The 16,369-nt window shown below is 36.4% G+C and overlaps 1 protein-coding gene across 1 annotated transcript in view; it reads left to right on the forward strand.

The window, feature by feature from the left end:
• LOC106061369 (uncharacterized) overlaps positions 1 to 16,369 on the forward strand; it is a 33,582-nt gene that overhangs the window by 494 nt on the left and 16,719 nt on the right. Inside the window, exons 2-8 of the mRNA XM_056004407.1 lie at positions 9,646 to 9,750; positions 10,655 to 10,817; positions 12,109 to 12,932; positions 13,953 to 14,057; positions 14,542 to 14,692; positions 15,250 to 15,356; positions 15,978 to 16,073. Of these exons, the coding sequence (XP_055860382.1) occupies positions 9,655 to 9,750; positions 10,655 to 10,817; positions 12,109 to 12,932; positions 13,953 to 14,057; positions 14,542 to 14,692; positions 15,250 to 15,356; positions 15,978 to 16,073 (1,542 nt within the window). The 5' untranslated portion in view covers positions 9,646 to 9,654. The remainder of the gene's footprint in view (positions 1 to 9,645; positions 9,751 to 10,654; positions 10,818 to 12,108; positions 12,933 to 13,952; positions 14,058 to 14,541; positions 14,693 to 15,249; positions 15,357 to 15,977; positions 16,074 to 16,369) is intronic.

A 16,369-nucleotide genomic window follows, 5' to 3' on the forward strand; every position in this document is an offset into this window, starting at 1 on the left:
GCCTTAAATCCGGCCCTAAAAGCATGCCTTATTTAAGAAGAAAGAAAAAAAGTGCTTGTAAATTTAATACAATTGTCCTTCTTTAAAAAAATAATTCGCATATTTTAGTAAAAAAAAATGTATCTTTTTGTTTAGCTTCTGGAGGGTAAGGCCCTGCCTATAGTTTGTCGTTGTGCTAGCCATATAATTAATTAATGACAATGTCTTCGATTCCAAAGATTAAGGGTGAGAGCTGTTTTTCTCATGGCTAAGTAAACCCAGCTGCGACCTGCATATATTTCCCCAACTTATGCAGACAAAGCAGATGTACACCGGGAGTCTTTATTTTTTCTATACGTAGTCTTCACCTGTCCCAGGGCCGGACTTAGGCCACTACTACCTATGCGGTCGCAGTGGGCCCCGCACGTTCATATTCCCCGTGCTAATTCTAGGTGTAAATTATGAAAGTAAAACATTATAACTTATATATAATAACAGTATTACCGCGGCTTCCAGGGGCTCCTGGAAATCTCCAGTAATTGCAAATAGGTATATGAAAAAGTCCCGAAAATCTCCCGAAATTAATAATGTCATGAAAACTCATAAAAATCTCCGGAAAAATACACAATATTGTCATTTTGGGGTGCCAATTATACGCGCGATACAAAAAAAAAAAAAAAAAAAAAACGAACGGCATTGTCAGCTTTCATTTAATAAATAGTTATTGTAAAGACGAATGTATTTTCTAATACAAAATCTTAGTTTTGAAATTATGCTTATCCCTAACAAAGACTGGGCCCGGCGCAATCCCTTCCGCATAGGGCCCCGAAATTGGTAAGGCCGGCCCTGGCCTGACCTCTATAAGGGCTTCGTTAGAGCTCTCCAACTGTATATTTCAGAGACCACCTGCTTCCAGCTACTTTCCTCAATGCGAGTGAGGGCAAAATGGCGCCTGGGTTGATCTTTATAGCACCTTTGTAAACCATTCGATCACTTTATATTTCAGAGACCATCTTTGAGCTGTACACCTTATGAATGTATCTTTAATGCACAATTGTTTTATAACGATTTAAAGTAATCTCTTCTATGGTATTCACGATATAACAAAACCTGTTGAAGGCCTTACTGTTGCTGCATGTTATTCTGTGTGTGTGTGTGTGCGTGTGTGAATATGTGTGTGAAAGTGTATATCATAAATTGAATGTTCACTTTTCGTTCCAATCAATTTTCATCCTTTCATTTTTTTTTTACGGTTTTAAATATTCCCATATAATATGCAGAATTTTGAAACAAAGGGGAGCAATCTATTTCTCCTCTCGTTTTGGGAAACAAAATTGTTGTTTACTGGGGTTGCCATTATTTCCGTTCTCTCCCCCCCCCCCCCCCCCAATAGCTTTTAAACTTCAAAAATAGCTTAAAATAAACATTGAAACTAATAAATCGATAATCGTTGATCGATCAGCTTTTTTCTTAAGATCACCCCCCCCCTCTCTCCCAGTTCTTGTCTTCTATTAGCACTGCTGCGTCACTGTCCACACAAGTTAAAATGTCTTATGTCAGTCTAGAGTTACAGAGCTTCTGGTAGTCTCAGAGAAGTACAAAATATTATTTAACGATTGGCAAGAATAACCGCACTAGTGTTCCTTTTTTTTTTTAAATAGACATTCTAACGTTTTATTTATTTTGCATTTAGCTTGTCAAGATTTACCGGAACCTTAGATGAGTAAAGTTACCGGTACCTTAGATGAGTAAAGTGTCTATGAAATGTCGAGCTTGTACTTTTATGACTTTTGACGAAACTAAAGGATTTTATAGAAATGAGAGATTGGCTCTTCACTGACCTTATGATCATTTTTAGCGGCTCCCGAAAAGGGAAAAGACGCTATTAGTTTTGTGTGGAATGTCTGTCCGTCCGTCCCGTTTAGATCTCGTAAACTAGAAAAGATAGTGAAAATCCAGCATCATATTTTAGATTATTCGAAGTTCTGAAAGCGAAAAATTTAATTTTTAAAATCTTTTATGCAAACAGTTTTTTTTTCTCATAAAAATACACCACTTTTACAACTATTCACTATCAATAGTAATAAACAATGGAGGATCTTTACTGTATTGCACACAATGTACACCACATTTATGCAAATGGTTTTCGATTTTCTGTCAAAAAAAATATTTTTAAATTTGTATTGTTAAGTTAGGTAAGTTCCGTCATACCAACTACTACATTTACACAAAAAAGAATGATTACTTTTTTTAAAGAGAAAAAATGTATTTAGTATGCATATAAGTTGGACATAATTTAAAACAACAATTAATAAGTAGTTTTTCATATTATCGACTGAACTGCACATCTAAACATTTGAATAGTAAACTTAACCAAAGAGGAAAACATTTTTTTTACGGAAATGTGTTATTTTGAAGACTTGAATAAGAGCTAGATTGACCCTTTCAAACATAACAATTAGTTATTCATTATAATTTATAAGACATTAGTTAGACCAGCTTCACATCTGACTTCACATTCACTTTCACCTATCCTTTGGTCTGCTGGACCGCTGGGGCAGCACGCAAGATCTGTCAACCTTCTTTCTCCATTCTTCTCTGTCATTTGTCTTTGATAGTATTTCATTCTGATGTTCTTTCTGAAAATATCGAAACCTGCCTTTTTACCTGCCTGGGTGGACCACTTCGGGGACAGATTTTGAGTGTGTGTTTCCACACAAACTGTCTTTGTAACCTTGTATAACATTCATTTATTGTTTGTCCACGAATCCTTAAGCCACGCCAGTTTCCCCTGCCTGGAGAGACCTGAGTCCGAGCCCCACGAGAGATTCCTCTGTAGTTTTACAATATAATGCCACTAACAGCCGCCAGGGCAGCAAAGAACGGTGTGGCGTATTGGGGCAAGGTTAGCAAACGTTTATTACATTATCTGCACGTGAAATGACTGTCCATGAGAACGTACTGCGGAATTCTTCAGGATATACCGTCTACTAACTTACTACCGTATATACCTAGTATGTGCTTTTCCTGTACTGGACGTTTTCATAAGGGAGCCACGCTGAGGCAAGAAAATGATTACCATCGTCTTGGCCATAAATAGAACTATTTACATGTGGCTTGCACGTGTTATAAGGCACAGTGTTATGCTATACACACAATTTTTTTTGGTTTTACACATAAGCCTCTTAACATAACGAAAATGAAATAAAAGACTTGGGGGTGGGGGGAGGGTGCTGGAAAAAAACCCGCTGGGTATCACATACATGTAAAAGAAGACAAGTGAGTGTGTACTTGTTCAAGTCATAACTCTGGCTGGCAAAAAGAAAGAACTCCCTGATACTGTGGAGAGACGAAAACTGAGCTGGTTTGGTCATTTTGTAAGACGTGACTCACTGTCAAAGTCATTCTTCAAGCTACAGTGGACGAAGCACAAAGAAAAGCTGGCTGGACAACGTAAAAGAATGGACCAGGCTCTCTCTTGATATCCCGTTAAGAACAGGCGGTGACCGAGAAAAGTGGAAGGAATTTGGTTACGTAAACTGTCACAGCATCCCAACCACGAAAGTTAAGGAAGATAGGTTCTCTATAACCATTACAAAAGGCTTACTAGGCCCACTAAATATATATAAACATGAAATGGTTCAATATATTTAAAGTTAATAGATACTTTGCATTCAATCGCCTGGAGACATTTCTAAACGTGGTTGTGCTGTTCTTCTTTTTGCTGTTCACTGGACATGGACAAACGTCTATCTACATGCAGGGACATGTTGACATTGGTGACACACGCCCTGTTTACGATGTGCCTATAGCCCAACTTACCAGACTACAGCGCTGCTAAAAATCTTCCTATGATTCCACTCTTTAACTATCAAGGCGAATATACTAAATCGCTGGACAGAACACTATAGCCTTTGATTAGGTGCCAAAAGGTTTGTATCGGAGGATTCGCTGGCAACTATTTCTCAGAAAATTATGAGAGAGGAGCTCGACGATGCACCAACATTTGGTCACAACCGAGCTTCTCTAGGCCGATGATTGCGCCCTTCTAGCTCATAATGAACATGATCTCCAGATCGCGGTCAAGAAATATATATACGATGCCGCCTCTTTTGATTTATCTATAAACCTCGGGAAAACAAAAGTCCCGTTTCAGAAGTCACTCAATATCATCAACTCGGCCACAAAGATCACCGTAAATGGACAGCCCCTTAACGTGGTAGACCATTTGAAATATCTAGGAAGCATAGTGTTAAATAACGCATCGCTTTCAAGGGAAGTTGTTAACCGCCTGGCCAGGGCCAGTAGTGCTTTTGGACCCTTTCATGCGAAAGTTTGGACTGCCAAATCAAAATTAGTGTCTACCACACAGTGGTTTCTCGACCCTTCTATATGGATCTGAGACATTGGTACAACACAGAAAACAACTAAGACTTCTTGAACGCTTTCACCAAAGATGCTTGCGCTCCATCATGAAGATACAGTGGCAAGACCGCACTACAAACTGCGATGTCCTTGCGGACGCCGTTTTGAACGCCTTATAATTCGACAGTTACTCTGGGCTGGGCACGTATCCCGTATGTATGGGGGACGAAAGTATGCCAAAAGCAGTTTTTTTTTGGTGAGCTGAAAGGTGGTCGACGTAATAGTGCCCCACGGAAAAGCTTCAAAGACCAGCTTAGGCGCCAACTTGCCTTAGCTGACATAGAAGAGAGCGCCTGGCTGCAGGAGGCTTCTAAACGAGACAGCTGGAGATCATTTTCAAAGGCCGCAGGATACACTTTTGATGTCAAAAGAAAATCCACACACGTAGATGGCGACAAGAAAATGTAAATGAACACCGGCGAACAATGGTGATATGTTTGTAAAATGTTTATTGTTTGTAAAATGTTTTACATGTTTCGGATGTTCCTTCAGAGTTGAAGATAATTACTTCCTAGTCCAAACCTCCCGAAGGAAGACGGGAGATGGGAGCGGGCAGGGTTTGAACCCGAGACCATCGATAAATCCGAACGACAGTCAAGCGCACAAACCGCACGACCAGGCAGCCATCTGCGCTGGATGTGGCAAAGCTGGGGCTGAGTAGCCACGGAAAATCCTGCATTCCTCATTAATTAATCTTTGGACTCTAAGACAAGTCTTAATAAGTCATTATCTCAATCAATCAATCAATCAATCACGCTGGATGTGGCAAAGCTGGGGCTGAGTAGCCACGGAAAATCCTGCATTCCTCATTAATTAATCTTTGGACTCGAAGACAAGTCTTAATGTCATTATCTCAATCAATCAATCAATCAATCAATCTATCTATCTATCTATCTATCTATCTATCTATCTATCTAATTATATATATGTATATATATGCTAGTATTAGAGTGTAGGATTAGGCCTACATGATTTATTCAAAATAATTGAAACAATTTTGTGGAAACACAAACTCAAAATCGGCCCCCAAAGTAAAATGTTTTACATAATTCGGATAATCCTTCAAAGTTGAAGATAGTTTACTTCCTAGTCCAAACCTCCCGCAGGACGACGGGGGATGGGAGCAGGCAGGGTTTGAACCTTCGATTGTCGATAAATCCAAACGACAGTCCAGCGCGCAAACCGCACGACCAGTGGTCCACCCAGGTAGGCTTCAATATTTTCAGAAAGAACATCCGAATGAAATTATATCAAAGACAAATGAGAGATAAGAATGGAGAAAGAAGGTTAACAGATCTTGTGTAGTGCCCCAACCGTCCCGCAGATCAAAGGATACGTGAAAGTGAATGTAAAGTTAGATGTGAACCTGGCCTAACTAGTTTGTGGTCTATATGGCAGATGATGTAAACTTTATCTATTTTTTGTGGCCTACGGTTAACGAGGGTGTCATGTAGCCAGCACAACGACCAACCGCCTTTGCTTTTCCCCAACTAATGTCAGGTACCCATTAGAGCTGGGTAGACTCAGAAGTTGAAAATCCCAGTCTTCACCAGGATTCGAACCCGGGGCCCTCGGTTCGAATAAATAAGTTAATTGTTTTGAAAAGGCTCTATCTCATATTCGAATGCTAAAAAAAAAAATTCCGCTATATAGAAAAAATGTTCACGAAAATGATGTTTATAAGATTACTATTCGTCTTAAATAAGGTCTAACATATAATGCATACTAATTAGCTTTTTCTTATAAAAAACTGCTTGCATAATTGATTTTAAAAATTAGAATTTTCGCTTTCAGGAAAAGAAAAGTAGCCGTTGCATCAGAACTTTGAATGGTCTAAAATATTGTGAAGTCGGATTTTCAATATCTCTTCTAGTTTACGAGATCTAAACGGGACGGACGGACAGACATTTCGCACAAAACTAATAGCGTCTTTTCCCCTTTCGGGGGCCGCTAAAAAAGTATTTTTTAATATTGGACTCATCACTGTCTGATGACTATAATGTTCATAATGACGTCATTTCTCGAAGGAGTTTCCCCCGCGGCTATCTAGTGTCCATCAACTCTCTAATCGAGTGTTAGACTGTCAGTAGAAAGATATCGACTCAAGTTAGATTGAAGACAATTGTCTCGCCATGACTACAAGCCCAACAATCGAAGCATCACCAATTCAATCAATCAATATCGATCTATTCCTTTCTAAGTACGCGAAATATCGTTGGTTTATAATTATTCATTGATTCTATCATTCATGGCATTTATTTAGAAACAAATGTTGCCCTTGAAACAAAATAGATCTGCAGGCTCAGTGAAGGTGTTTAACTACACGAACTGTAGAGCTATATTGTCACTGATTGGTTTTTGAGTTGTATACTATCTGATTGAGCACGAACTGAAAACTGAACTCTAAGTTATGAGCAGGGCCTTGAGTTGAGAAGTCAGCCCTGAATTACAAATCTAGCCCACAAGATCATATGGATAAAATATTTCACGAGTCTTCGAGTATGATCTCGTTTTAATGTAAGTAATTTGTTACTAACAAACTACTTGGAGCAGTGGCGTAGCAAGGTTCAGGAATACGACGTTAGGCCCTTTCTGGTAAGTTGAGTGTGACTGAAGCCAAATTGAGCAATGCTGTATCTAATCTAATCTAAGAAAACAAGACATTTGACAGACAACACATAAATGTACACACGTTCCTTATGGGCTAAACGAGAACGAGATCCTCAAACTTCCGGGTCATTTAACTCTTTCTCTCCGTAATTATTTACCACATTCTGATGGAATCAACGTTGGTATCGTCAGTTAGGAGAGAAAGAGTTAAAAGGTCATTGTCATTGTCAACCATGTAACATGCTAGTATTCCGAGTCACATGCTAAATCTTCATATATTCTGAATGCGAAGACTTAGTCCTGACTGAATCTTTGACATTAACTTTATAGGGGACTTTGTGTTTATGAAGCATCTTTGTTTAGAAATGAATGTTGTTATTTGTTTATACTGATTGTGATCTTGGGCTTGTCTTTCATGAACACATGTTGAAGTTACTTTGAATAATTGGAAGAGTAATTGTGGGGTGAGGTCTGTTACACGTCAATTTGGATTAATCATCTTGAGTAATGAATGATAAGCAGTGCTACTAATAATCCATAATTAAAAATGTGTAACCTTATTTTAGTCATCTGCGGAATAAATAATATAAGACTTAATGTTACAGTCTATTCATACTATTGATTCATGTCATTAAACTAGTGAATATATACCATAATATTGAAGAAGACATAACAATTAAACAAAACCAAAATCAAACATAATTTACCTATTAGAGCACTTTCGCGTTATTTACACATTTTTAAAAATATTATTTCTATTATTAAAATCTGAATACGTTAGAATTTAATGCTACGTTGTATGATAATTGAAGAGTTACTTTCCTTGTTCATACTCCAGTAATAAGATTTGCACCGATTTATTATTTTGCTCGAACACCAGAAATAGAATTGAAATATAGAATGATTGAATTCCAATAATGTAGATATATCATCATGTAGATCTATAGAGTTTACATCAATATGTTCCCCACACAAAAGCCCGTTTGGGCCCCTATTGGTCGTGGGCCCGGGGGCAATGAACTACTTTGCGAAATGGTTGCTACGCCACTGACTAGGAGCTTGAGTTTAGACGTCAGTGCTCAGTTCTCCATTACGATGGTTAGTTGAATATAAACAAACTTGAAATAATAACACCATAGACTAAAAATAATATAAGTCTATAATAAGTCTATGAATAACACTTTCAGCGCATAACAAACAACTTTAATCAGCCATCTTGGCTACCTGAGTAGTGTCCCCCTATGCATGGGCACAACTCTTCCCACCATATAACATTCCATCAACAGCTAAGCTCTATATAAGGACTGAGTGAGAGCTGAATCGAAGTTCAGACCTTGCAATTTATAGGGGCAGAGGCTGTAAAGCTTATCCTCCCTCTATGCCCGACGGTCAATGAGGGCGTCATGAAGCCAGCACAACAATCAACCGCTTTACCCCTAAGTTCAAAATCCCAGTTTTTACCGGGACTTGAACTCGTGATTCTTCGGTTCGGAAGTCAAGCGCTTTACCAATCGGCCACCACGCACTCCGGCCCCCCCTGCGCCCCCCCCCCCCCCCCCAAGTTAAGTAAAATGATTTGCATATTTGTATTTATACTTTGGAGCCAAAAATAAAGTAACAAGTCCAGACGAAAAAACTCAGAACCAAGTCAGGAAATGTAGGCAGATCCACAATTGTAAAATGGAATAGTATTGGTATCCAATCAAAGTCTATAAGGGATGAGAGAGGTTGAGAGTTTGTTATGTTAAATCTAATTGTTGAGAAGTAAAGAGAAATATCATGTCATTAGTTTTCCATTTTGTTCATACTATTTCTGACCCGTTATTTGGATAGTATCTTACGTGCTTCTGCTTCTAGAGCCTAAATCGAATCATCTAGAAATATTCTAGATGCTAGAAAAAAAGAATGAATTAATGTATATAAATGTATTATTTAAAACTTAAAATGAAAATTGAGGTTACATTACTGCAATAAATGAATTTCTTTCGTGCACGACAGTTATCTCCCTTGTTTAATTTTGTGTATTTTCGTGCAAGACAGTTATGTCCCTTGTTTCTATTGTCCTTCGACCCTAGCAACTTCATTCATAAACTCCACCGCGTGCCAATGTTGACTAAGTTACTATAAATAGAAAATGAACACTAAAGACCTATATTTTTTTTTTCTTCGACCCCTTCCAACAAGGTGTGAACGTGTGACTGAAGAATAATTGAAAGACTTCTCTAAAGATAGGAAAGGAAGTCAAAGTACAGTCCAAGTACAATGGTAGGGGGTGAACAGACTCGGAAGATCAATCCGAAGGTCACTTTGAAGTGTCAAGACTTTTTCCTTATCTCTGTCAAACTGTTCCGTGACCGAACTCCGCAGACTTTATAAGAAATAAAATGGAAAAAGTTTATTTCCGATTGCCTTCATTGGACCACCAGTGTTGTATTAATATTAACTCTTTCTCTCTTTATTGACGGTTCCGACGTTGATTTAACCCCATAAAACTCAATTGATTTTTGTATTGATATAATTGATATTTCTAGCTTAGCGTCCAAACAATGCAGTCCACTCAGCCCTACAAGTTATTTGTGAAATGTTAATGAAGTATTTTAAAAAATAGTGACCTTTGTTTTTCGTTTACAGCTGTAAAGCATGGCGGAGAAAGGTACCACCAAAACCGCGCCAGCTGCCCCGGGAGGCGACGCCTCCGAAGATGGTGACTTTGTGGCACTACGAGAGAGCCGAGAGGTAGGCAGAACATCTGAAACTTAATAAACATTATTTTTCAATAACAGATTAATAGGACAAAAACAAAAACCGTCGTACTTTTTTATTAAACATTTGATTTTTAAAGGAAATTCGCAATTCACCTTTAAAAAAAAAACAGCTAACGAGATTCGCCCGTGTATTTTCTTAACAGAAGTAACATGCTCTCTACAACTGGTTCACCATGGGAATGTTCTTAATGACGTGTTCATTGTAGTACTGTCCTCCCAGCCCTCCTCTCATACACATGTGTGCTTATCCAATAGAGCAGGGCCGGATTTGGATTTATAAGGCCTAAGCTATCTGATAGGTCAACATAAAGCAATTTATTCCTTTGATCTCTCTTCAAGACAGTATTTGGGGGGCCTACAAGCAAATGAATGCCCTATGCTATAGCTTATGATGCCTATAGGTAAATCCAGTACCACCAATGATAATCCTGACGTTATCACCCTAACCTTTTAAATGACCACCTTAAAAAAATAAATCCAACACACCTACCCCTCTGTAGATACATCGCCCACCCTTATGAAACCGTGAACTATAACCACTTTGAAATCAGTTTGAATACCCCATCTTAATCCATCTTAGGCAGACCTTGCTACCACTTCAGCCCAACATTACCAGCACTCTGTAAGGGAATGCTGAACAACTGAAGAAAACAACACACTATTTTCAATGGCACAGTCTGCAAAAGAGCTCACAGCTCAGCAGCAAAAAAAGCTAGCTAGAAGAAGAAGAGGAATTTGGTCTCGTCCAAATTCCAAAGTCTTGTTAACGGATGTTGTAGAATGTTAATGGTAACAAATAACCATAACCTAAATATTAAAAAAAAAAACTCAACTTGAAAAGATTTGATAATTAGAGTTTCTATTTCAATCCTAAGAATCGTGTGCCAGAAACTCTGGATTTGTCACAAGGAGAGCTTGAGAAAATATTAGCTATTGTGAAAGAAACCAGACCTCAATCAGCCAGCCAAAGACCAGTTACTGGTATCGTCCGGCGAAAAACCACTCTGGGGCAAGAGGATTACTGGACTCAATTGATAGGTTTGTAGCAGTTGAATAAGTTAAATTTTCCTGCTATTAAAAAGTTTTATTTCAAAAACCTGCTATTCTTACTGACTTACTGGCGCCAAGTTGTACTAGGATGTCATCGCAACCCTTAAGCATGCGTAATTCATTTTGTCGGAGAACATTTCCCGCAAACCTCATGCGACGCTCTGTCACAACCTTGGTCGGCTCCCAATTCGGCATAGGATTTCCTTGATTTAGACCCGATCTCTATAACTGACTCCTAAAATCTATCTTAGCCATTTTTTGTTGAGCCACATTTAGTGTTTTTCAATTTCGACAGATGACTTTTCAATGCACTTTATTAATGGAGCCCCGCCACTGGTAGAAATGTGTAACCTCTCTTGAATACGCTCTTGGAATTAGGTGACTGTAGTTTGCTTTAGATTTTATATCGAAAAGGGAAGTTTTATCGTCAAAATCATCTGTTGTGGATTTTAAACTAAAAAATCTCTGGAGTTTGTTTTTTTTAATTCAAAACCCCATTTTGCTACGGTCATAGTATTTGGTAACTGTAGTTTGCTTTAGAATTATTTTTTTTTTAAACTCAAAACCATCTGGAGGGGTTTTAAACCTTTAAGAAAAGCAAACTTTAGGAGAGGGGTTTAAACTGAAAACCCCCAATTGGCTTGGCTACGCTCAAATAATTTTTGTGTGTAATTTGCTTTTTTTATATTAAAGAGGGTTTAAACTCAAAGCTGAGTCGAAACCCATTTACCTACGCTCATAACATTTTGAGTGCGTAATTTGCTTTTTTTTTATACTGAAGAGGTATTTTTTAGCTTCAAACCCTACTGAAGAGGAGGGGGAGTTGGTTTCAACTCAAAACCCTTAGGCTACGCTCATAGAATTTTTAGTGTGTAATTTGCTTTTTTTATATTGAATAGGGGGTTATAAAATCAAAATATTCCTTAACTGTGCTCTTCGAATTTGGGGATAGTCTTTTCCTTTTTCTTTTTGTTTTGTTATTAGAAGAGATGGATTTAACTGAAAAAAAACCCTGGTAGAGGGTTTTACACTAAAAAACCCGCTGGTAGGGAGTTTTAAACTCAAAACCCCCTGATAAGGGTTTTAAACTCAAACCCCCCTGGTAGGGGGTTTTAAACTCAAAACCCCTTGGCTGCGCTGGGGCAAGTAATGGTATAGTATTAAAATGTCACCCAAAATAAACAAAATCAAATCAAAAAATCAATTACTGCTATATGTCCATCATTCTGTTGATGTAGTCAATATTTTTTTTCATACCCTTATCTTTTATTTGAAACAGATGCTGCCAACAGTGGTACTACTGCTTTCTCGGCCGCCGTAAAGAGAGTACACGCTAACCATGCTTTGTACAGCAAAGATCTTCTTGATCCGGTCAATGGTCAAAACATTCTACACTATTCAGTAGAACTGAAAAGTCAAGACCTGATTAGCATTGTCCTTGACATTGGGGACGAGCAGCTACTCCTGCAACAATTTGATGTTGAAGTTTCTAAAATTAAGGGAAAGAAGAATGTACTACACCAGGTCGTAGAACAAAATAATTTACAACTTTTTAAAACTTTGTTATCCAAACTGACAAACAGAGACAAACGCATTGATCTGCTAAATAAGGAAACACCGGTGGAGATTATAGGCCAGAGGCCAAGGACGTTCCCATGTTTACATTTGGCCGCATATTACGGCTTTACGGAGTTAGTAGAATTTATCATCAGTCAGGGAATAGATGTCAACCATCTGAATGCCAAAAATGACACTTCCTTATTGTGGGCATCCCGCTGGGGACATCAAGCCACCGTGAGGTCGTTGTTGAAACAAGGTGCTAACCTTAGCATAGAGAATGATAAAGGTTCCACTGCTTTATACTGGGCGGTGCGCTATGGTTTTACTGAAACGGTCGACATCCTAGCCAGGGAAGGACATGCCAATGTAAGTCAAACACGAAAACTGGGCCTTGTCGCACCAATCGTTTTAGCCAGTGCCCTGGGATTTGAGAAAATTGTCTCCATTTTATTAGAGTTTGGAGCAGATCCTAATTTTGCAATCCGAGGAGGTGAGAGACCTATTCATCATGCCGCTAGGGAAGGATTTGCCAACATCATTGAGGTAGATGTATTAAAATATTAATAAATTTATATATTTTAATTATAGGCCTATCAGTAATCATTATTTCTTCTTATTCCTTTTTTTGGATTTTTTTTTACACAGCAAGCTGTCCCTATTAGTTAAGCAAGTAACATGGAACCTATTTTTTTTACAAAATCTATTCCTCCTTTATGAAGCTGATGGTGGTCTATAAATTGTCACATTATTTACTTCTTGTAATGTTCAATTTTGCCAGGAATCTGTTCAGTGAGATGTCTACATAAGATGGTGCACAAAATGTTCATGAATGTCTATTTCTTTATTCAACTCATTTATGAATGCAAAGAAACTAAAAGCATGCTCAAAATAGGCAACTTTAGCCTAATTTTAAAATGATTATTTATATTTTTAAAAATCTTAATGGGTTTTCACTAAATGTAATTACCGGTAGTGTCACTAGTGGGTGCATGGGATGCGGGTCGCACCGGCAGGCATCATTGTGGAAAAATGCACTTGTGCAAAAAAAAAACAAACCCAGACAACTTAACAAAATAAGTGACAGTAGCCAGATTCAAAAGTCAAAAAAAAAAAATGGTAACAATTTAATGGAGCGAAATGGTTTACACAATCAAAGACGTTTTATTGCTTTAGTTGTTTACATAAATAGAAGACATATCCAAAATTAGAAAAATAGTAAAAGATAGAACATTTACCCTACTAGGCTTTAAAATTTGAAAATCTGTGGCAGCCAAACTTAAGCTAAAAACATAAACAATTACATTACTATGATTTACATAATGAAGGAAAAATGTTTTTAACAAAGCAGAATTTGGCATTTTGTGGCAATTGAAGAAGGTTGACTGAATAAAGAGATTTTTTCTATGAGATTGTGGAAATGTTATCCAAATATGAGCCAGTACTAATAAAATAAATAATAGCTTATAAGATTGCAAAGCAGTTGTGTAGAAAAAGATGCTAGTTTACATTTACAACCTAATATGATATTGAACATTATAACTGTTTATTAATTATTACATTTAGATTTTAGTTTCCAAAGGTGCCTTAGTTGATGCAGCAGATGAGAGGGGTGACACTGCCTTACTTCTGACAGCTAAATATGGAAGGCCAAAGTCCATGCAGACACTGGTAGGCCTATATAATTCTACATTACATATTCATGAAATTATATGAAAGATTCTATGATATAAATAAATCAAATAAAGACTACAAACACATAGAACATTTAAAGAATACTGATTGTTCATATAGTAATATAGCAATGTTGAACTTATAAAAAAGTGTGACTTTTAAATTACAACATTGTTAATGCTGAATGCAATTTGATTGGATTAGAAATAGATCTCTTTAAGATCAACACCAACAGCCCTTTGTTGTATATATAGACTAAAGTGGGATGTTTATATAATCCAATATTTTTATTTTACTTATGCCTATTCAATTAAAGCTAAACACATAAGCCAATTTCTACTTAAATTTGTTCAAATTGATTTATTGATAATTTTGATAGGTCAATCTTTTATATTTAAGAATATCTTTATGTCAATTTGTAGCTACAGCTAGGAGCTTATGTCTATCTTATATATCAAAGAATATCTATGTCATTTTGTAGCTACACCTAGGAGCTAATGTCTATCACAAAAATTTGATGGGGGATGATGTTTGGACATTTGCTGTTAGCAGTGACAATGATCTCATCTTAAAGCTACTGGTTATTCATCAAAGAAAACAGGAATTAGAAAATTTTCAAGATTTTATTCCAAGTAAAATATTTTCCTTTTTATTAGTTTATTATAAACATTCTTTTTTTGTAACCAGTTAATCTTCTGTCATCTGTGTCAGAGTGAGTCTATTTCATATTTTGATGTTATTCTTAAGTTTCTTTTCTATCAAATTTTTTCATGCTAGTAAATAGATCATTATCATAAGTCAACATAATATATAAGATAACATATGACTTGAACAAATGTTTGCCTGCTTTTATAGCCCAGGGTTGCAAGTTATCATAAATGATTTTCTTTCAGTATAGCTTACCTGATAATGAAATCTAATGCCTGTCTAAAAATAACATGATACTACTGCAAAATATGAAATATTTGGTAGTTATTCAGTAATTTAATTTTGTCCCTGTAAAACTCACTCACTCTCAAAGAAATAAAAGCTATGTTGATTAATATGTTAATTTGGATTATATTACTGTTTCATCCCCTTGTTCAAATAAAGAATCTACCTATAATTAGTTGATAAAACATGTGGTTTAGATAGTGTTTAAAATGTACCAAATGAAAATATATATGTTAACATTTGTTTTTAATTGCAGATGTGAACTCAAAAGTACTATCTTCAACAGCAGGATCTAATTCTCTTCTGTTTTTAGCAGCTTCTGTTGGAAATATTGAACGTATTAAACTTCTGCTTGAATTGAAGGTAAGACATATACATCAAATAATAGGGACATTGGGGTGAGAACTTGTAAAATTACCTCATAAAATGGTTTGAGAATCAGACTAAAGGCAGCTTTTGATGTATTCAAAAAGGGATTATGTCAAAAGAACTTTTATAGACCCCAGCAGACAAGGGCTTTAATGGATCAGGCAAAAAATGCAGCTGGGTCTGCATGCATAGTCAAGTGAAATACTGTGCTTGTTCTTAATCTTTAGAATCAAAGACAATGTCTTATTATTAATAAATGAAGTTGCTTTACAGAGTTGCTTCAAAACAGAAGTTATTTACATCATATGCCTATCCATGTGTTAATCTAGTCATGAATGTTTATTAGAGACTTGAACTCTGCCAAGTCATTGGTAATTAGGGAAGAAGGAGCATTTGTACAAATATGTCCTAGAGTATGAAATAAGAAATGTGCCTTTATCTTAGTGGCTTTCTGAATATTTTATTTGGCTTTGTTTTTGTATTTGCAATTTAAATTATGGAAAAGCAAAGGCAAAGAGTAAAATAGAACAATATGTAATTGCATTGGTTACTTGTTTAACTAATTAATAATTAGGAAAAGTACTTACAAAATGTTGCTGCATCTTTTATAAACAGATTGATGCCAGTGTCACAGATGAGGAAGGAAATAATTTTTTACATCATGCAGCCATCAACAATCAAGCGCAAGTCATCAAAGAGTTTCATAAAATTGTAAAATATTTGGAAATTATTATGAAATTTTGTTTTTAGTCATTAAAAAAACAACTTTAAAAACTAACTTTTGCCATTATTAAAGGAAAGAAAATTTATAAAGTTTAACATGACTTGTGAAATATTTTATTCTCCAAAATTTACAAAACACCACAGATAAGCTTTTTAATATTTATTGTCTAGAAATTAAGTTGTTTAACATGATTTTTGTATCTAGTAGGATCTTTATTTAACAATTTAATCAGTTTTCTTTACAAAAATTCTCTAAAAATGAACTATTTGTTGATTTAAAAAAA

Source organism: Biomphalaria glabrata, chromosome 11, assembly GCF_947242115.1.
Source record: "Biomphalaria glabrata chromosome 11, xgBioGlab47.1, whole genome shotgun sequence".
NCBI lineage: Eukaryota > Metazoa > Mollusca > Gastropoda > Planorbidae > Biomphalaria > Biomphalaria glabrata.